Raw genomic sequence first — 21,528 nt, 5'->3', positions numbered from 1 at the left:
AACACTTGTGATAAAGTAGTTCACTGATTGCAGTTGTGAGGTCGTAATGTTTTCAGTCAAAAGGAAAAGCCTGGCTAATAACTTCCGAGATTAGCTTGGGGTGAACTAACATTGAGACCTGTGAGTTGTGTGCTGGGGCTTTTGATTCCCACATGTGGCTACTCCTGAAACAGCAATTTCTTGTGGGTCTGGGAGTGTTTTGTGTGGTTGTGGTGGGGACGGCTGCAGGTGACTTGCCCTGGGTTGGTGCAGTGCCTTAGGCTCTGGATGGACACTTGAAAAGAGAGAGAGATAAGGGTTGGCTTTTGTAATGATCTCAGGCTGATTCTCTTGGTTTTACTTTCAGCCTCCTTGGTATTAGCTGTTCAAAGCTTCAAAGAAAAGACTGGACATGTCTTTCTCCCGAAACTGTCCCATCTCCTTGTCTTTTTCTACTTTGAAATGCAGTACTCTCTCAAATGACCCAGCCTCATGCCTGACAACCCTGAGTTAGCCAGATCATCAGACCTCAGCCCTGATATTTGGAAAAACGAGATTTGTTTGGGGAGGAGGTAGGGAAGGAAAGAGTGGAGGTTTACAGAGCAGGACTGAGGGACTTCTGGCAGCTGGAAGCTACCCTGACTACTGTGTTAAAAATCTCAAGAGGGCCTGGAGAATAGGAGAACTAAAAAACAAATTTTGTTAATTTGCTAGCTTGGCACTGTTAGATGCTGGTCTCAGGACTGGTTTGAAAGGCTGCAGTCTCGTTTGCCCTGCGTTTAGGCTGGTCTAGGCACTCACGACGCCAACAGCAATTCTTCCCTGTGGGTGAAGATGTGTTCAGGGACTGAAACGGTCCCTTAACCCATTTCACCTTCTGAATTACCAGCGCCCTCAACTGAACCATTGTCGTGACCTTCAGCACCGAAGCCTGCCCTTTAACATCCATTCCATTCAGTTTGCTCTTCATGATACTGGTATAGGCCACATGGGTTGTACCACTAGAAGTAATGTTAGCCTCTCTGAGAAAGAAAGAAATCTGGAAACAGACTTTGTTTAAATAAAGAGATTGAGATCCACAAAGGACTGTTTGGCATTTTTCTCCCCTGGTTATTTCTTTATTTTTCTTTTGTTTTTTGAGAGAATCTAGTTTCCAAAATTAGTAAGCTTTGATTTATTAGCTATGAGGAGTAGACTTTTTTTTTAATTAAAAAATTTTTTTTAAATTATTTATTTATTTTTGACCTCACCAGTGGGCATGTAGGATCTTAGTTCCCTATGTGCATGCTAAGTTGCTTTAGTCATGTCCAACCCTTTGCAACCCTCTGGACTGTAGCCCACCAGGCTCCTCTGTCCATGGGATTCTCCAGGCAAGAATACTGGAGTGGGTTGCCATGCCCTCCTCCAGGGATCAAACCCGCATCTCTTATGTCTCCTGCATTGACAGGTGGGTTTTCTACCACTAGCGCCACCTGAGAAGCCCTCAAACCCATTCCTTGCATTGGAAGCGCAGTCTCCCCACCACAGAAGTTCTGCCCTCCGCCCCCACCCCATTCTTTAAATGCTTGTTTTTATGCTCTGGAATCCATTTAGCAGACCTTACAATGAAAGATGAGGTGTCCGTCCTACTACCTCATGACGTCATTTCCAAAGCAGCTCTCAGAGATGCTGCTGCTCTCAGCTCCCTGCTCTCTCACCAAGCAGCCGTTCCTTATCTGAGTTAAGAGTGTGGCTCATATGGTCGCACATCACCTGCCCACCTGCCCACTTGCCTGGGTGGGATCTTCAGTCAGGAAACGGCAAAAGGAGAGACTGTGCCTCTTTGAGTATTATTCGGGCAGCTTCTTGTAAACTGAAGGTAAACATATATAGGACAACAGGGTGAAATTAATTGTCTTGTATGTTTTTTCCTGTGTGTTTCCCTATAATTCCATCTAGCTAGCTCTGTAGCAGACTCAGCATGATCTTTTCTGTGATAGTATTGTTTCTTCAAGCATGTAAAAAGTGTCTCCAGGGTATGGTGCTGTACTGGACGGGTTTTTTTGTTTGTTTGTTTGTTTTAAAGAAAACATTTTTTAAATTTATTTTTTAAATTGTCGGGAAATTGCTTTACAATGTCGTGTTGGTTTCCGGGCAGGTATTTAGGTACAGTGGTTAAGTTAGGAAAGAGTTGTGTGCGAGTGCTTTTGAGACACCTGACTACAGCTCTTCAATAGGAAAAAGAACAGCTGATGTTAAAATGAGTTATTTTTCAGAGAGAAAACTGATGGGAGCATGTCCTAAGGACTCAGGTCAGCTTGAAGGGGCTGTTCCTGTCTAAAGCAGATAGTATGACCAACAAGATGATTAAGGTCAGAAATGAATTATCAGCCACTGGAGGATAAAAACAGGGATCCAAGCTGATAATGAATGAGGGAGAGGGCTTCCCAGGTGACTTGTGGTAAAGAATCCACCTGCCAATGCAGGAGATGCAGGTTCGATCCCTGGGTCAGGAAGATCTCCTCGGGGAGGAAGTGGCAACCTGCTCCAGTATTCCTGCCTGGGAAATCTCATGGACAGAGGAGCCTGGCAGGCTATAGTCCATGGGGTCGCAAAGAGTCGGACATGACTCAGTCACTAAACAACAGTAAATGAGAGAGGAGGGTTGTTGCTTACAGTAGAATGCTGACTGGTAGATGTGGAGTTCTCTAGGAAATTCAGGACAAATGGGAACTATTAAAGGAGATGCTTCTCTGTCGTTGTAGGGTTAAAATGTGGTGGGGCAGAAGCTCAGGTCAGAAGGCTTGGACTAAAATTTGGCACTTGGTATTTTTGACCTTGGGCTGGTTCCTTCTCTGCTTTGAGCTTGTGTTTGCTAACCTGTGAAATGAGGAGTGATAATATCTACCTTCCAAGGTCATGCTGAGGATTGAATCATGCACGTGAACAGGCTTTCTGCACTCTTGGGAACATTAAATGTGGCTGAAACAGTGATACAAAGAGCATAACTTCTATGCCCATCTTCTTCAGAATAAGAACAAAATTCATAATGTTAAGTTTTCACCAAACACATCTTCAGAAAACTATACTACAGTTGATTAATGAACAACTCCAAGTTTAGAGCCCTCCACACTGTGGAAAATCCATGTATGAATTTAAAGTCAGCCCTCCGTATCCACGGTTTTGCATCCTGGGTTTCAACCACCTGAAGATCATGTAGTACATATTTAGTGAAAAAAAAAATCCATGATTGTGGATCTGTGCAATTCAGATCTATGTTATTCCAAGGGAATATTTATGGTATTAATAACAGTAGCAATAAAAATTAAAATAGCTACTTTTTATGTGCCAGACACCATGCTCATGGATTCATGTGCATGCTCATTTCCTCCTGACCTCAGCTATAAGAGGTTCAGAGAGATGCCAAGCAGCTGGGCCTCTGAGCTGCTATTTGTGTCACATGGCTTTAAGGGGAGAGGCGGCATTCAAACTTCTACTTCGTAGTTGAAGTCTAACCACAAAATCCATGCTGCCACTCACCACACTACTGCTTCCCTAAAGGAGTCATTCCCCACACTTAGTTTTCTTTCTTTGACAAAGGAGAAAGGGATCCAAAATTTTCAGTAGCAGAGGATTTAATCTAAAATACATATGTGCACCAGCAGGTTGATTTTGGGATTGATAGGAGATCAAATCAGTCAATTCTAAAGGAAACAACCCTGAGTATTCATTAGAAGAACTCATGCTGAACTCAGATACTTTGGCCACCTGTTGGAAAGAGTTGATTCATTGGAGAAGACCCTGATGCTGGGAAAGATTGAAGGCAGGAGAAGGGAATGACAAAGGATGAGATGGTTGGATGGCATCACCGACTCAGTGGACATGAGTTTGAGCAAGCTCCAGGCGATGGTGAAGGACAGGGAAGCCTGGCGTGCTGTAGTCCATGGGGTCAAAAAGAGTCGGACACAACTGAGCGACTAAACAAAAAATGATAAATTGAGGGTCTACACCTGTGCTTCAGATGTTTCTGGAGGTTTTATTGGTATTTAGTTTGCATCAGTCGGTCTTCATCATTAGATAACAAGTGTCTGTTTCCTGGAATATATTTAACAGAATCAAATTTGATCTCAGAATGAGAACTAATTGCAGGCTGCTGCAATGACAAATGACTGCCTGGTGTGACACCTGGGGAATGACCATTTCCGTCCGTATCAGTAGCAGCCAATAGATGCTTAGGCCCACTAGGCTGGGTCTGACCAGAGCCCAGGAACTTGTTAAAACTGACCTGTGTAATATCAGGGGACACCTGTCTCCACTGCTGCCTGGTTGTATTCGTGGGCAAGTGAGGTAGTCTCTACCTCAGTATTCACCCTCGATCAGAGTTGTCATGAGGATTGTTACTGTTCTGCAGTCGATAAATTGTGTCTGACTCTCTGCGACCCCATGGACTGCAGCATGCCAGGCTTCCCTGTCCTTCACCATCTCCTGGAGTTTGCTCAAACTCATGTCCATTGAGTCAGTGATGCCATCCAGCCATCTCATCCTTTGCCTCCCCCTTCTCTTGCCCTCAATCTTTCCCAGCATAGATTAGTTAACATTTGGTACAGCACCTGACATAAGTCAGCAAAATATAAATGATGAAATACAGAGAAACTTGTGAGAAGTACTCATGTTCCCATTTTACTAGTAAGAAATAGGTGTAAAGAGTAAATTCCCCATCAGTTGGCTCCTAAGTAACTGAACAAGACTTCCATCCAGAAGTCCAAAGCTAAAGCCTGCTTCTTCCTTTTAAACTTCCTGTGAACTTTATGAAGGACCTTTTCCTCTCCTGATATTTTAAGCTGACACCCTGACTTTTTTTTTTTTATCTCTAACAAGCTATGAAGTCTCTGATAACATAGCACCTTCCTTCTGTGGGACTTAAGCAAATAAATATTGGGCAGAGGAAAGGAACCTGGGGTAAGGATGGAAGAGGAACTGGAGAGAGGAGCCGGCCACAGTCGGCCTCCCAGAACAGGGTCTCTAGCCCTGCGGGGAAACGGAGGCTCCTGCATCTGAATTCACCCTGCCAGGACCCTGGGCTTCTTGATCTGAAGCCATTGCTTTTTCTGTGGCTCTAAGCCTTCTGACCAAAAAACCTGGACACTGAATTTTCTTGTCAGCTTAGTATACAGCTATGCTGGTCTTCTCTGTATCATTCTAACTTAATCTTCATACTTGAGGATTGAGACTTGCTGTGTCGGGTTTTAGAGGTGGAAGGGATGCTGCTTAGACATCTAACAAGGTGAGAAAATTGCAGTCCAAGTTCCACAGCTAGTTAGAGAGAGACAGGACAGGAAGTGTGGGGCTGCGTTGCCAATAAATACGGTAACCACTCACCTTCCCCACCCAGGCTGCGTTCACTCAGACACCAGAAGGTCTCATCTGTTGTGGGCGGTGAGGTAGAGGAATCTGCCTCAAAACAAGTGTCTTCCTAATTGACTGAGGACTATGCTTCGAGCAAGGTCTATATTAGTCAGCTTATAATAGCCAATCCAAAAATAGTAATATAATTCACAAACATAAATTAATTGAAAAAAAAATTTATTAGTGACCTGTTATATACCAGGTGCTGGATGATGCAGAAGAAAAAAACTCCATTCTCCCCTCCAAGGGGCTGATTGTCTGAGTGACGTAAAGTCAAATTAGCAGTAAAATGTTGCTGATGCCATGATAGCCTAAGCCGCAGTGGGCCACAAAGAAAAGAGAAATTCATTTCTTCTGGGGGTGGGTAGAAAGAACAGGAAAGATACCCTAAAGGAAATGACACCGAACCTGAGATTTGGAAGTATATCAAGTGAGCACAAATACAGGAGCATGAAACGAGCAGGTGGAAACTGCTGGCAGCCTGGGGTGGTTGGGTGAGGAGCAGGGGGAGAGAGTGACCCCAGAGGGTGGGTTGGAGCCTGTGTCTGAGTCTTAGAGGACATCCTGTGGGCGCACATCTTGCAGATAAGATGTTTCAAGGGGATCCCCTTTGGTGTTTGGAAAGAGGGAATCCCCTATTACTTAGGAAATTGGGTTCTCAGAAGTTGATTTCAATTTAGGCCCTTTTAAACACATTACTGACTGGAGAATTTTTGCAGAAACTTAATGCCTGTTATGTGTCTGATCAATAAGGTGTTAAGTAAATTTAACCTTTTTTCGCAGATACTTTTATTGAATACAGTTCATTTCTTTGTTTATATTTAAGTTTTATTCACATGTTCATCTTCTGTTCATGTATGTGTCCTCAAGACTGACTCAGTTCTAATGAGGTAGATGAAACTGGAGCCTATTATACAGAGTGAACTAAGTCAGAAAGAAAAACACCAATACAGTATATTAATGCATATATATGGAATTTAGAAAGATGGTAATGACAACCCTATGTGCAAGACAGCAAAAGAGACACAGATGTAAAGAACAGACTTTTGGACTCTGGGAGAAGCCGAGGGTGGGATGATTTGAGAGAATAGCATTGAAGCGTGTATATTACCATAGGTGAAATAGACTGCCAGTCTAAGTTTGATGTATGAAACAGATCACTCAGAGCCAGTGCACTGGCACAACCCAGAGGGATGGGATGGGGATGGAGGGACACGTGTACACCTGTGGCTGATTCATGTCAATGTATGGCAAAGCCCACCATAATATTGTAAAGTAGTTAGCCTCCAATTAAAATAAATTAATAAAAAAAAAGAGTAATTGATACATTCCTCAAAAGTAAATAGTACAAAGTGAAGGAAGTAAAGTTGCTCAGTCGTGTCTGACTCTGTGCGACCCCATGGACTGTAGCCTACCAGGCTCTTCCGTCCGTGGGATTTTCCAGACAAGGGTAATGGAGGGGGTTGCCATTTCCTTCTCCAGGGGATCTTCCCGGCCCAGGGATCGAACCCCAGTCTCCCACATTGCAGGCAGACGTTTTACCGTCTGAGCCACCAGGGAAGCAAATACTACAAAGTTGCTCTCTTTAGACAAAAATCATCTTAACTTTTAAAAAGATGTTCTCTCCAAAAACTAAGCAGAAGAATGAAAAGAGAATGTTAAATACACAATCTCTTTCCAGTCTTACAGTACTGAGTACAGTCATCTGGTGGTTATTATAAGCAGACATTGATTCAAACCCTGGCCCTCCGCTTAGCAGCTGTGTGACCTCGGAAGTGTCCCAGAGCTGGGCTGAGCCAGCTTCTGCATCTGCCATAAGGATTCGGGATCTGTTATAAACTCCGGGTGGGCGGGGACAGTGACTGTACCCGCCGCATCCTGCCCAGAGCCTGGCCCCGGGGTTCGGTGAGCGTATATGGAGTGCCCAGCTTCACACCCTCCCTTCTGCCACATCACTACCAATACACACAGAAGATAAAGTGCCCCCATTCAGGGACTTGGGGCTCTATTTGCGTTAAAATTTAACCTCAATTAAGTGTCCTGAGAATCTTTTCTTCAGTGTAGTTTCCCTGACATATCCTGAGATCAGGAATTTTATTTCATAATTGCATATACTATTAACTTTTAAGTAGTTTTACCCTCTCCACCACTCTTTCCTGGAAATGTTTCTATTGAGGAGGTCACGAACACACACCGAATCGAGGGACATCTGCTTGGTACAGTTGTGATCCTGGGCACAGCTGCTCTGGCAGGTTGACTACCCTCCCCCCCCCCCCCCCCCCCCCCCCCCCCCCCGCCACCTGTTTTCAGGAGAGAATTGAGGCCGTGGGACCTGATCCCAGGGACCTAAGCTCCCATTAGCCCTGGACCACCATCCTGCTCGCGGGTGACCTCGCTGACTGTCCTGAGCAAGGTATGGTCTGGCACTTGGGCACCATGATGCTCCGGATGAGCAGCAGCAGCAGACTTGCCCAGTTCACGACTAGAAGGGCCCTGGGCCTTCAGACCCCTTGCTCTGCTGAGTGAGGAAAATTGAGACCCTGGGAAATAAGTGACTTTCTCAGAGTCACAGAACTAATAATTATCATCATCAGGCTAGAACTTGGGCATCTCCAGTGTAACCTGAAGTCTGTTTCCAAGTCTTCAGAACTAAAGGGTGTTTATGTACTGCTGGGTTGCAGTCAGCTTATTTGCCATCCTGTCTGTGTGGACAGCCTGGCAGCTTGGTTATCAGAACTCTCTTGTGTGTGAAAAAAAAATTTTTGTCCATGAACATTTGGCCAGTCGTAGCCTCATCTGCCTTCATCTGGTTACAAGACTACTTTATGCAGATGACTTAGTGATAGAATTTCAAATACTTCAAAATCTTAAAAACGTTCACAAATCTGGAGGGTATACAAGAATACCTTCCACAGCCCAGCCCCCGTCTCCGGTGTTAACTGTTGTTGTTTCTTTTTCATTCCTTTTGCCTATGCCCTGGTAACTCAGAGAAGCTGAGTCCAGTGGCAGAATCACAAATGTCTCCTGCATCTTGGTTCCTGAAACAAAAATACATCCTGAAACTTTCTTAGTTTGGTTTCCCTATTGACTAGAAAAGGGATTTTATTTCATTTTTTAACTGAATGGTGGTGGTGGTTTTAGTTGCTCAGTTGTGTCCAGCTCTTGCACCCCATGGACTGTAGCCCACCAGGCTCCTCTGTCCATGGGAATTTCCCAGGCAACAATACTGGAGTGGGTTTCCATTTCCTTCTCCAGGGGATCTTCCCGACCCAGGGATTGAACCCACATCTCCTGCCACTGGGGAAGCCCCAACTGAAATAGATGCATAAATACTTTGAAAGGCAGAAATTTGACTTTTTTTTCTCACGAGCGATTAGGAAAAGATACATACAGCAGTTAACTAGGAATTTTTGAGTCGGTGGAGGGAGGTGTAGTGAAATTATCTAGGAGCCTTCCCCCTCACCCCTCAAACTAGAATCCACCTGAAGAGATGGTGTGAAAACAGCTCAGGTTTTTTGTTTGTTTTACCCAGGGTTAGGACTTCTGAAATATAAGGATGTTACAACACATTCTGATTTTTAAATGATTTAATTCAAAAAGAAATTTATGTGCGTAAAGAAAGTGTTTAAACATTGGGCCCCTCTTCCAGAGGAGATTCGCAATTCAAATGAACCAGCGGGAACGGTCCTTAAAGGGAAGCTGCAGACTTGAGCCGTTCTCTCAAGTTGCCAAGTAGGAGTAATTTTATCAGTGTGCCGAGGAAAAGGGTTCCCGGAAGAGCCAGTGCTCCCCTGTTTCTCTTTTCCCTAAAATAGAAATAGACTGAAACCTGGAAAGAAATACTAAGGAAGATATTCCTCACTCTTTCCCTTCCTATTTCTGACCTGAGTCAGATGTAGACTTTGCACATCTCACTCCTCTCACCTGGCTCATCAGCCTCTCACCCAAGAAATAAGAATTTCATAGAGGTTTGTTTACACGTAGATAATTGGTCTGAGTATTTTTTCTTTGCTCTTCCCCCAGTAGCAAACATAGCTTCATACTGAAATATTGGCTGAAATGAAAGGAAGAGGAACTGGAAGTCAGGGAGACTCTGGGTCAGAGCATGCATCTCCTGTCCTTCAGGAGTCAGCGCAGGCGAGGCGCCTGGGCCTTGGTTTAGAGCAGCTTGTGTGTGTAGACCTAACCCTGCCTAGCTTGCTCCCCCCCCATCTCTTCTCTTTCACATTAATACTTCATTCCAGGACTAGCAGCTGTTTCAGACCCCCATACCATTCCTAAATTTAGTCAGTTATTGTTTATAATTTGGATGACCATAAAATTTGCTGTCCAAACTAGAACACTTTGGAGAGTGATGTGCTAAGTCGCTTCAGTCGTGTCCAGCTCTTTGCGACCCCGTGGACTGTAGCCCACCAGGCTTCTCTGTCCATGGGATTCTCCAGGCAAGAATACTGGAGTGGGTTGCCACTTCCTTCTCCAGGGGGTCCTCCCAACCCAGGGATTGAACCCGTGTCTCTCACGTTTCCTGTATTGACAGAGGGGTTCCTCACCACTAGCGCCACCTGGGAAGCCCTTTTGAGAGTGACATTGGGTCCCCTATTAATAATTCCATCAGAAAACAGCTACAGGCTGGGACTGTCCCAGGCAAGCCAGAATATACAGATATCTTATTTATAATTTTCAAGCTACACGAATCAGATTTGATAGTGATTCACCTATTAGCATCATCAAGGAGTTAGAAATGTTTCATAATTGAACTTACTCAACTAGACTGGAGTTTTCTCCTGTGAGTTGTGTGACCTTAACTTTAATTTGTCCAGAAGCACTGCTAGAATTTATTCTACTCACTTATCCCTTAAACAGACTGCATCAGACAGAATTTAACATTCTTGGAAAGTTAGTCATCAAGACAGCAGAACCTCAGGGGTTGAGAGTGCCTGTTGCCTTTGTTTGATCCCAACTCTCCACCCTTTCTCTGGGACCTTAGGTAAGTTATCCCCTCCAGCTTTCTTATTTGCAGGGTGTGATAATGTGCCCAGCGTGGTTCCAGGCTTAAAGTAAATATCAGTGGTGGTAATCTGAACTTTGTAGATTTTAGTGATCGCCTGAAAACCAATTTGATGAACGTCTCCTTGCTTCTACGTAAATACTCTTAGTTCTAGAATCTAGCTTTATATCTACCTCCCTCCTTGCTGTTACTTTTTACTGTAATTTTCTGAGAAATTGTAACTTGCTAGTATTATGACGACGAGTAAATAGGAAACCCGTACATTCACACCACCCCAGCACAGCATGCCTTGCCAGGTACTCAGAGCCACAGGTAACATGGCAGGAGCGTCTTCCCAGAGGCCAGTTATACTGCCTTGTAAGTGGTTTAAGACACCACTTTCATGTTTGATAAATAATGAAGAGTAGAGTGTAAGCTGTATATGGATTGATTCAGATCAATCAAAATGTCAGTGTAATTTCAATTCCAGTGGTGCTGCTGGGACCCCAGCTGGATCCACTGTCCTCTGTCACTGAGGCGTACTTTGGTGGAAAATGTTGAGAAATCCTGGGGAGATGGATCTCAGAAACATCCTAAGGGTATTTTAAGAGGGTTTGAAGCACTGGTTGCTGCTGTTATTGGAGGGTTAAATTGAACTTTTGGTAAATTGGACAAAAATGTCCTCTTCCTAGAGTGTATAGGAGGATATCCATTTATTTTTTTACCTTGAAGTTCTGCTTAGTAACTTTGAACAGCCCACAGAAGACGTTGCATGCTTTAAATGTTAATCGCCACTTTAGCGTGAGACTTCTTGCAGCTCTTTACTTTTGGTATCTTCAGTTGGATTTCACTGTAGGAGCTAGTGTATCTGTGGTAGCAAACTAAAGTTCCTTTCCTGAATGGGGATTCTGAATTGGGAGATGTACATCTTACAGCCCCAGAAGAAGACTCGGTAGGATACAACTGTCTTATTTGAAAATGTAGTAGAATTTGAGAACTCCAAGGAATGGTTACCAAACCTTGAACATAGGGTTGGAAAAGGAATAGATAATGGAACATTTTAACCGTTTATTTTTTTAACTCGCAAAAGATGGTTTTGAATTGCCTCTTTACATTTATTTTTTGACCAGCTTTATTGAGGAATAATTGGCTCAGAATAAACTATACATGTTTCAAATGTACAGTATGATTAGTTTTAACATGTCTGTGAGAGCATCAGCACAGTCGAGACAATGAACTGACTCCTTGCCTGCAGCAGTTTGCTCCTGCTCCTTTTCAGTCTCTCCCCCCAGCCCCAACCCTCCTCCACAGACCGCTGCTGTGTTTTCTGTCCCCATACACTGTTTTGCATGTTCTAGATTTTATATGCGTGGGATCACACAGTATATAGTCTTTTTCTATCTCCCTTCGCTCAGCATATTATTTTGAGATTGACCCATGTTGCTATGTGAATCAGTATTTCATTCCTTTTTATTACTGAGTTGTTACTTCATTTCTAAGTCCAGCTCTTTTTGTGACCCCGTGGACAGTAGCCAGCCAGGCTCCTCTGTCCGTGGGATTCTCCAGGCAAGAATGCTGGAGTGGGTTGCCATTTCCTGCTCCAGGGGATCTTCCTGACCCAGGGACTCTTGGGTCTCCTGCATTAGCTGGTGGATTCTTTACCACTGAGCCACCAGTTGTTCAGTCACTAAGTCACGTCCGACTCTCTGCGACCCCGTGGACTGCAGCACGCCAGGCTTCCCTGTCCTTCACCATCTCCCGGAGTTTGCTCAGGTTCGTGTCCATTGAGTCGGTGATGCTGTCTAACCATCTTACTCTTTGCTGCCCTCTTCTCCTTTTGCCTTCAATCTTTCCCAGCTTGAGGGTCTTTTCCAGAGTTGGCTCTTCACATCGGGTGGCCAGAGTATTGGAGCTTCAGCTTCAGCATCAGTCCTTCCAGTGAGTTTTCAGGGAGCCACCAAGAAAGTCCCTTATTATTGAGTAGTGCTCAATATGGGCTTCTCTGGTGACTCCGCTGGTGAAGAATCCCCTGCCATGTGGGAGACCTGGATTCGATCCCTGCATTGGGAAGATCCCCTGGAGAAGGGAAAGGCTACGCACTCCAGTTTTATGGACTGCATAGTCCATAGGGTCACAAAGAGTCAGATGATAATTAGAAGGTACTGTTTAAAACTGACCCACCAGACAGTGTAAGGTTAAGTAAGGAAAAAATGGAAGACATTAAAAGATACAAATAGAAAAATCATCATATAACAGCAATATAAAACCATCTTTAGAGTTTCCTTTTTAAAAAACACAAAGACAAATAATTACATCACATAGAGAAATATAGTAAATATAATACAATAACTAACAAAAAATAACATGACAGAGTTGATACCAAGCATGAGTCATATCAATAAATAGGCTTAATCACCTATTAAAATTAAGAGATTTTCAAGTTGGTTCATAAAGCAAAACTTTATGCTGTATTCAAGAGACCCATCCCTCCCCCCACCCAAGAAAAGTGATTAAAAAGCTAAAAATCACGGAATTGGTAAAGATATATCAGGCACCTGTAAACAACAAGTGGAGGGTTGTGATTGTGACGTCACACAAAACAATTCAGAAGCCCAAAAGGCACTGACGCAGACACTTCAGCTCATTATTGACTGGGGCGTTTTTGCAGAAACTGACATGGTGGGTGATTGTTTTGTAAGTGAATATTGAAATACCCTCGTTTGAGTAAATAACTTTTTTTGCACTTAATGTATTTATTTGAAACTTTGTATGTCTCACTAAAGCATTCTCATGTTTCATTGGAGTGTGATAGCAATATAGCTGACATCTCTGTGCAGAACAGAACGTCTGTTACACATACACCACGTGTCACTGCACTTTCTCTTAGAAGAGCAGACTCTACACTTTTGGGCAGCATTTTTCTTTTAGTCTTCTGGGTATTATTTCCTCTGGAATATGTTCATTTATTTTACCTGATAGTTGAGAAGGTGGATTTCTTCAGGGGCTCTTTTAGAAATGAGAGATTTCGTGATGTGTCATTTTTTAAGATGTAAAGTTGCATTTACAATCTACACAGGTTGGAACAAAGACCTAACAGAGTGAAATGTGAATGATTATGACAATCATGAGTTGTGTAATGAACGCTGAATCAGTTTTAAGCTCTAAAACTTCATGATACGTATGGTCAATGATATGTTACAGTGAACATATATGCACCAAATATCACAGCAACCTCCTGTATAGAGTATGGGAGGAAAAACAAATAGAAACACCCCAATAATAGGAACTTTAATACACCAGTCTAAGTATATGACAGGTTATGTGGGAAAAACCTAAGTAATCAGAGCAGCCAGAGGTTGGAAAACTGCCCACAGGCCACGTCAAGTCTGTTGGTTGTTTTTAGAAGTAGAGCTTTTTAACGCAGCCACACCCAGCTGCTCTCCAGGTGCAGTGCCCAGACTTCTCCCTGCAGTGACTTCTGGTGCCGGGCACAGGCTCTAGGGCTCATGGACTTCAGTAGTTGTGGCACACGGGCATCGTTGCTCTGCAGCGTGGGGAATCCTTCTAGATCAGGGACTGAACCTGTGTCTTCTGCATTGGCAGGCGATTCTTTACCCCTGGGCCACCAAAGAAGCCCCATTTCCATTACTTTTGAACGTTGTATTGACACTACCAATCAGTTCCGTTAGGCACAAGAAAATAATTCGAAAGGAAGAAGTAAAATTAGCTGTGGGAGACATGATCATTTGCTGGAGAACTAACTCTACAGTGAGTCAATGATAAAAATGACTGAGACAACAAAAGAATTCATCCAGACAGTTACATATAAAATAACATAGAAACGTCAATAACCAATATAGAAATAATTACCAGATAGAAGGTATAAGTGAAAGTGAAAGGTATAAGGTAAAAGTGAAAGCTCCATTTAAAATAGCAACAGAAAAGATAAAATACTTAATAAACTTAATAATACTTAATAAACATAATACAGTGTTATAGATTAAATTCTGTCCCCTGCAAAATGTATCTGTTGAAGCCCCAATCAGAAGTACCTAAGAATGTGACTGTATGTGGAAACAGGGCCTTTAAAAAGTTAAAATGAGGCCATTGGGCTGGACTCAAAACCGACTGGTATTCTTGTAAGAAGAGGAGAGAGGGACATACATACAGAGAGACACCAGGGAAGTAATATGGAAGAAGCACGGCAGGCAAGTGGCCGTCTGCAAGCCAAGAAGACAGGTTTCAGAAGAATCCAACTTGCCAACACCTTACTGGTAGACTTCCAGCCGCCAGAACTTTGAGTAAGTAACTTTCTGTGGTTTAAGCCCCACGGTCTGTGGTATTTTGTTACGGGCAGGCCTAGCAAACTAATACAGATAGTAGCTATGGAATAATCCTGAAAGATGCAAAAGTAGACCTAACCTCCCCAGTTCTTGAATAGAATATTTTGACATTATAAGATATTAATTCTTACTAAGTTAATGTTTAAACGTAATGTGATCCCAGTAAAAGGACCAATAATCTTTTTTTCTGGAGGTCGACAAGGTGACCATCAAAGTTCATGTGAAAAAGTAAGCATGTGAGTAAAACTGTGAAGTGGACTGTGAGAGGGGACCAGCCCTACAGATATTAGCATATACTGTAGTCTCTGCGGGGCTTCCCAGGTGGCTCAGTGGTTAGAATCCGCCTGCAGCACAGGTGATGCAAGAGACATGGGTTCAATCCCTGGGTCGGGAAGATCCCTTGGAAGAGGAAATGGCAACCCACTGCAGTATTTTTGCCTGTAAAATTCTATGGATAGAGGAGCCTTGCAGGCTACAGTCTGTGGGGTTGCATAGCATCAAACTCGACTGAGCACACATGCACACATAAAGTCGCTATAATTAAACCAGTGTGATACAGGGCAGTGGACTAGAATGGAATGGGATGGAATGTCTGAAAAACACACCCCAATATACGTGGAAGTTTATGAGAAAGGTGGTACCTCTGACCACTAGGACAGAGGTGGGCTTTTTAATAAATGGTATTGGGGCAGCTGGCTAGCCATTTGGAAAGATAAAATTAGATCTGTTTCTTATGGTATAAATAAACTGGGCTCCAGATGAATCAGAGATTTAAATAAATATGATACCTTACATGCATTGGAAGAATGCTTGGATGAATTCCTCCTTACAACCTGGGTGTAGAAAAAGACTTTCTATGACTCAAAATCCACATGCAATTAAAAAAAAAAAATTTGATTACCAAAAAATAAACTTGCACATAAGCAAAATCAAGAGGCAAACTGACAGACTGTGATAAGTTATTTGGAACATAATATATCATGGGCTGATATCTCTAATATATATAAGATATATATATATAAGATATTATATAGATAATAATGTATCTTATATAAGATATTATTATATCTTATATAGATGAGATACAATATCTATAATATGGATAAGATATTATATATTTGTCTATATGTTTATATGATTTATCTTTAATGAAAAATGGAAAGACCAAAAATGAGCAAAAGATACAAGCAGACATTTCACAAAAGAAGACTAAAATAGGTCTTCTGAAGTACATGAAAAGATGATCAACATGAAAAGATATATATAGAAATATAAAAGGGCACCAAAATGCCTACCATTTTTTCACCCATCCAATTGTCAAAAACGTAAAAAACCTGACAAAATAGTCTGTTCAGGAGACTTTGGGGGAAAAATCATTTTCATTTGTTGCTTGTAGCTATGCAAAATGGTACAACCCCTATGCATAGATACTTGATGATAACCAAATTATATCTGTATTTACCCTTTCACACAGTATTTCCACTTTGAGGATACACCTTTAACAGTACTACAGTACATGCATGGAGTTACTCATTGCAGTATTGTATATAATGGTTAAAATATTGCAAACTACCTAAATGCCCAGATATAGGAAACAGGTTGAATAAACTATGGTGCTGTTAGCTATAAAAACAAATTAGGAAGATCTCTATAGGTAGTATGAAGTTAATTCTAGAATATGCTAAGAGCCATGTCACTGGTAAAGATGCTGGGAAAGATTGAAGGCCAAAGGAGAAGAGGATGAAATGGTTAGATAGCATCACAGACTCAATGGATGCGAATCTGAGCAAACCCCGGGAGATAGTGAAGGACGGGAAAGCCAAGCGCAAGTCCATAGGGTCTCAAAGAGTAGGACACGACTTAGCGACTAAACAACAGCAAACAGCTGAAAAAAGCGAAGTGCAGGGGCTGCCTTTCTTCTTAGTAATAAAGATGAAATAAGAAAGCAAACATTTATCTTCTGATTTCCTCAAGAAGATGCACAGGAACCAGAAAAAAAAAATGAAATAGATTATGCTCTGAGGAGATTAGATGGGCAGACTGAGTGAATTGTAATATATGCATATAATGAGGTGTTGCACACAGCACTGGCTGGATCATGCAAGCAGCATGTTGAGCTAAAGCCAGACACAAGGGTGTATATGATTCCAGTTATATGATTACATTTTACTATAGATGTGTGATACCCCAGTACCTTTTTTAAGTTCATTAAAATATACCTGTACCTACATCAGGAGTGGCAAAATCATCTCACCTTTTAATTATGAGAAGTGAGGAAAAGGGTATTGATCTTGTCAAGTTCATCTGTAGAGTGCTGCTTTGTTATAGCTGGTGGTTCACTTCCGAGGTCACAAAAGCTGATTGATCTCACCTGTGGTGTACACCAAGGGCAGACCTGTGCTTTAGAGCCAGACAACAGACAACAGGCACGTACGCAGAGCATCCACCGGAGGTGCAGAAATACATGGCCTTCCCCTGCCACTGTCGTCTGCAGGCAACGGGGACGAAGGAAACGCCCAGTTCTAAAACCCTTAGGCAATAGGAGTTGCTAAAACAGGAGCCCAAGTAAGGTGGGAAGGGGAGGGTGAGAGAAGAGAGATGGAGAGCTGAGTTTTCTGTTGCTGTCTGGTGCTCCTGTTGGTAGGAGGGTTTAGAGGCCAGTATTTTCTGGCTGTTAAAGGTAAGCATCAGAATGGTGACTATAAAGGCAAATTGGGAAGCGGTAATTCAAGTTGTAACAGCTGAAAGAAAAAGGGAAAGTGATTGTGTGGGTAGTTTAAAGATATTGCACTAGTTCAGGGCATGTGTCTTATTTTAGAATATATTGGGTTGACCAAAATGTTCATCTTATGGAAAAACTCGAACCTTCTAACCAACCCAATAGATTTCTATTGGTGTTGGGAAAGTGCTTATGACTATTGGAAACTTTTTCTTCAACCAAAGTAGTTTACATTTCAAGTGATTACTGAAAGGTAAAAGGAAGAATTATGTCTTTTCATCTTACTTTTTTCTCTTCATGGGTTGTTTTTTTCTCTTAATTGTAGTATAGTTGATTTCAGTGTTGTGCTCGTTTCAGATATACAGCAAAGTGATTCTGCTATATACATACATACACACACACACATTCTTTTTCAGATTCTTTTCCATTATAAGTAACAATTATGCTTTTGATTCAAACTCCGTCACTGTGTGAAAAAGGAAATACATTTATTACACTAAAAAGATTTGTTTCTAAGGGATAAAATTGTAGGGAAATCAGTGAATCTTATGGAGAATTGTGGAGACCTTTAAGATACAGCATATGAGACCTTTTAACACCTTCAGAAACCGATTTTTACTTAAACAATTTTCAGCTCATGAATCAGTTACAATCCAAGTGTTAAGAGCACTTTTTCCTGTAGAAATGGTATAAGCCATGGGTAGATTGACTGGAAGGTCCTCAAAAATCTGCTTAATTCCTAATGCCACTAAACACGATTTCTTGGGGGAAATGCATTCTGAGTCCTAACTCCCAACAACATTAACAGATTTTAAATCTCCCGCTTTCCCTCTCATGCAGCTTACCAGATGGACTGTTCTCCTTCTAACCATGGCCACAAGAGCAGTAGGGATTCCGGGGACCTGTGTTATTGGGGAGGAGCCGTCTGGTGACCCTGGCAAGAAGCTTGGGAAAACCCAGTTAGGGTTCTGGTAGCTGGCCCGTCCCTTCCCTTCTCATCGCCCTGGTGGTGGCTTTGCCTCTGGAGTTTTCTGGAGATTGAGAACCACCATACTAGTTATTGACTCCTTAGGTTCCTAACACATGGAGCTTTGGGGAGTGATTTGACTTGTCTTATTTCCTTCTCTACTAGTGCATACATTTTTTGGACCTTTGTACCTTGGGCATTCAGTAGGGAAAATGCAGATTGTATTGCTTCCTTTGCCTATCAGGTAGTGATAAGGATTGCTGAGAAGTGGCAAATACATTCAGATCCTCAGAGGAAGGTGTTCATAAAGTGTGACTACTAGGACACGCTATGAAGTCTTTTCCCACAAAACATCATATTTTATCTAATTAATTCTCTTCATTGGCGTTTGGATTTTATACTGCTCATTGTATGGATCCTCTCAACTTTAGTTACTATTAGCACACTTTCTGTGGTTTAAAGTGAGCTGATGTGTCCATTTAAAACATCTGTGGTGAGTAGGGACCACCCTGCTGGTCCAGTGGCTGGGATTTTGCCTTCAAATGCAGGGGGCACGGGGTCAGTCCCTGGTGAGGGATCAAGATCCCACGTGCCTCGCAGCCAAAAAAATCAAAACAGAAGCAATATTGTAACAAATTCAATAAAGACTTAATTTTAAAATGTTTGTGATGACTAATTCACAGCATTCAATAAATATTATTAACTCCTAAGTGTGAAAGAGTTAAGAGTTACCTCCCTTTTCCATCGGGGAGGTAAACTGGAATTGTCGATGGCAATGAGTGTTCTTAGTTGTGCCTTGGTTTTTAGTGGGTGAGAAAATTAAGAATCAGGAAACTTTTAACATTTTTCACGTAAAAGAATGTATTTTGCGGACTTTGCCTGGGCACTCTGTGATGCTGCAGCTCTCTGGCTAGGCCATCAATGATTCTGAGCAGACCATCGTTTTTACCGCATTTGTTCCCGAGTGGGAAATGGCTTTTCATTTGAATGGTGCTTTTGAGTTGGCAGTGCAACAAGGTTCAGATAACTTGTGACTTACAGATGATGTTTCAACTTTGTTGTGTTTTAGTGTGACCTTATTAAAAGCTTTTCATCATTCTGATTTTGTACCCTCTTTTTTTGTTTTTGCCCTTTCCCCCTTTCCAGTTCTTCCTCCAGTACTGGTTCCAAGACACAGCGAATACAACCCTCAGCACAGCCTCTTAGCGCAGTTCCGCAACTTAGGGCAGAACGAGCCTCACATGCCACTCAACGCCACTTTCCCGGACTCTTTCCAGCAGCCCAACAGCCATCCGTTTCCTCATTCTCCCAACAGCAGTTACCCCAACTCTCCTGGAAGCAGCAGCAGCACGTATCCTCACTCTCCGACCAGCTCAGACCCAGGAAGCCCCTTCCAGATGCCAGGTAGGTCGCCGCGTTCGGTGATGTTCTGTGGTCAGTGAGACGCGTCATCACAGTGCCGTGGAGAAGCCGGGTTTCCTGGAACGGGGAGAGCTCGCAAGCCTTGGGCCATGGCACCGTGCTCTAAAACGCAGGATACAACTTTGAATGAAAGGAGACACCTCGTAGCCAAGCAAGGCGGTGTTTTATTTGTCCAGCACAGATGCTTGAATATGTTTTCGTGTTTGATTTTTGGAAGGTTTTGAAACAGCTGCATCCTTCTGGGAGTGGCATGGTTGTTCCAGCCTTTGCTCTTGATAAAAGCGAGCGGAAAAAAAATAGCACGCCACACACATTTGCTGTTTTCATGCAAGGGGAAAAAAAAACCCTGTCATAAGTGCAACCTCAGAAAAGATATTTCCTGGGGGATCTAACACACACACACCCCCACACACTTAATTAAATTCGTTTAAGTGGTGATGTAATCCTGAGAAACATACACTTGAACAACAAAGGACTTGCAACAGAAGTACTGGAAACCATCTGCTTGTTTAACTTAGCAAAGACAAAAGACCATTATCCTTTTGTAGCCTTCTCTGAGGGTGTAATGTCTGTCAATTAAATGATTAATTAGGACATTATATTTTTCGAGTTATAGGTTAATAAGCCAGCATCTCAGAACAATAAAAATGATTAGTGCCAGATTTCTAGCCAGTCAGCCTCACAGGGGGTGCATTAAGCAAAGATACACTTGACATCTATTAACATTTCAAGAAGGGAAAAGGAGTGGGCAAGCATGTTTAACATATTGAAATGTTTGGGGGCAAATTTGAATCCAATAGCAGAGCTAGTGTCTTCTCAAAAATTGAAAAGTGGCCCATACTTGATATTCGTGTCTTTTATTTATGTATTTAGTGCTTTTTTACATTTTAAGCCTGTTTATATTGAACTTGCTTGTTTTTCAATCAGAAACTGTTTAAGATGAGGATGGGAGATAGATTTCTTTCAAAATCCAACTCATATCATCTGGTGATTTCCTGTCCCCTCCTGGACCCACTGAGTTTGAGGAACAGGTTGGAGGCAAGGAGATTGTTTGGGGCAGCTTTGAAGCAGTGGCAGACTCAGGGTAGCCCCAAGAGTGGAAAATACTGAAGATTATTGCTTGAATTTACACCTTGTCCCTGGCTGTCAGGGATTAAGGCCCAGGCCAAGTAGAGAAAACTTGGAGCAGAGAAAGCTGAAGGGGTGGGAGGAGGGCCTCATGGAGAGAGCAGAGCATCACCCATAGTATCCGGTCCTTCCCACCGGAGCTGATGCCACAGGGGGTTGATGAAGTTTTCACCAGCCTGCTTGCAGAAATTTATTGGATTTGGTCTCAGAGGAGGCTCTTTGTCTTCGTTTTTGGCTGGAAATAAAACAGAGGCAGTGTTACAGCTGCAGGGAAGAAGCTGAATTTTAAAAAGCTGTAGAAAGGGTAGAAAAGGCATCCGGATCAGGTCCCCGGGGTCCTGTCTCTGTGCTCTGGGGCCTAGCTCATAGCAGCTGGGGGCTCAGAGGGTGGGGGTTGGGGGAGACGGTGGAAGTGGCCAGGGTGTGATTCAGCAGGAGAGTCATTCTGGGAAATCACTGAGAAACTCTGCAAGAGCCGTGTTGGCTTTTTCTCTTTGACGGTTGCCCTGAGTGGTGTCAAGTACTCATCCAGGCTACGGGTTAAGGTAAAACTCTCTCCTGCTCTGTCGTATGTGCTAGATGGTACCATGGGCTCGCC

General features: G+C 42.7%; 1 protein-coding gene across 7 annotated transcripts in view; it reads left to right on the top strand.

Annotated features, from left to right (window-relative positions):
- SMAD1 (SMAD family member 1) overlaps nucleotides 1-21,528 on the top strand; it is an 88,125-nt gene that overhangs the window by 51,220 nt on the left and 15,377 nt on the right. For all 7 annotated transcript variants that reach the window (XM_043485288.1, XM_043485243.1, XM_043485294.1 and 4 more), the window contains exon 3: nucleotides 19,527-19,784. In XM_043485288.1, coding sequence (XP_043341223.1) covers nucleotides 19,527-19,784 — 258 coding nt within the window. The remainder of the gene's footprint in view (nucleotides 1-19,526; nucleotides 19,785-21,528) is intronic.

Source organism: Cervus canadensis, chromosome 1, assembly GCF_019320065.1.
Source record: "Cervus canadensis isolate Bull #8, Minnesota chromosome 1, ASM1932006v1, whole genome shotgun sequence".
NCBI lineage: Eukaryota > Metazoa > Chordata > Mammalia > Artiodactyla > Cervidae > Cervus > Cervus canadensis.
The sequence above is the reverse complement of the archived record's forward strand: the minus strand, read 5'-3'. Positions and strand labels throughout refer to the sequence as shown.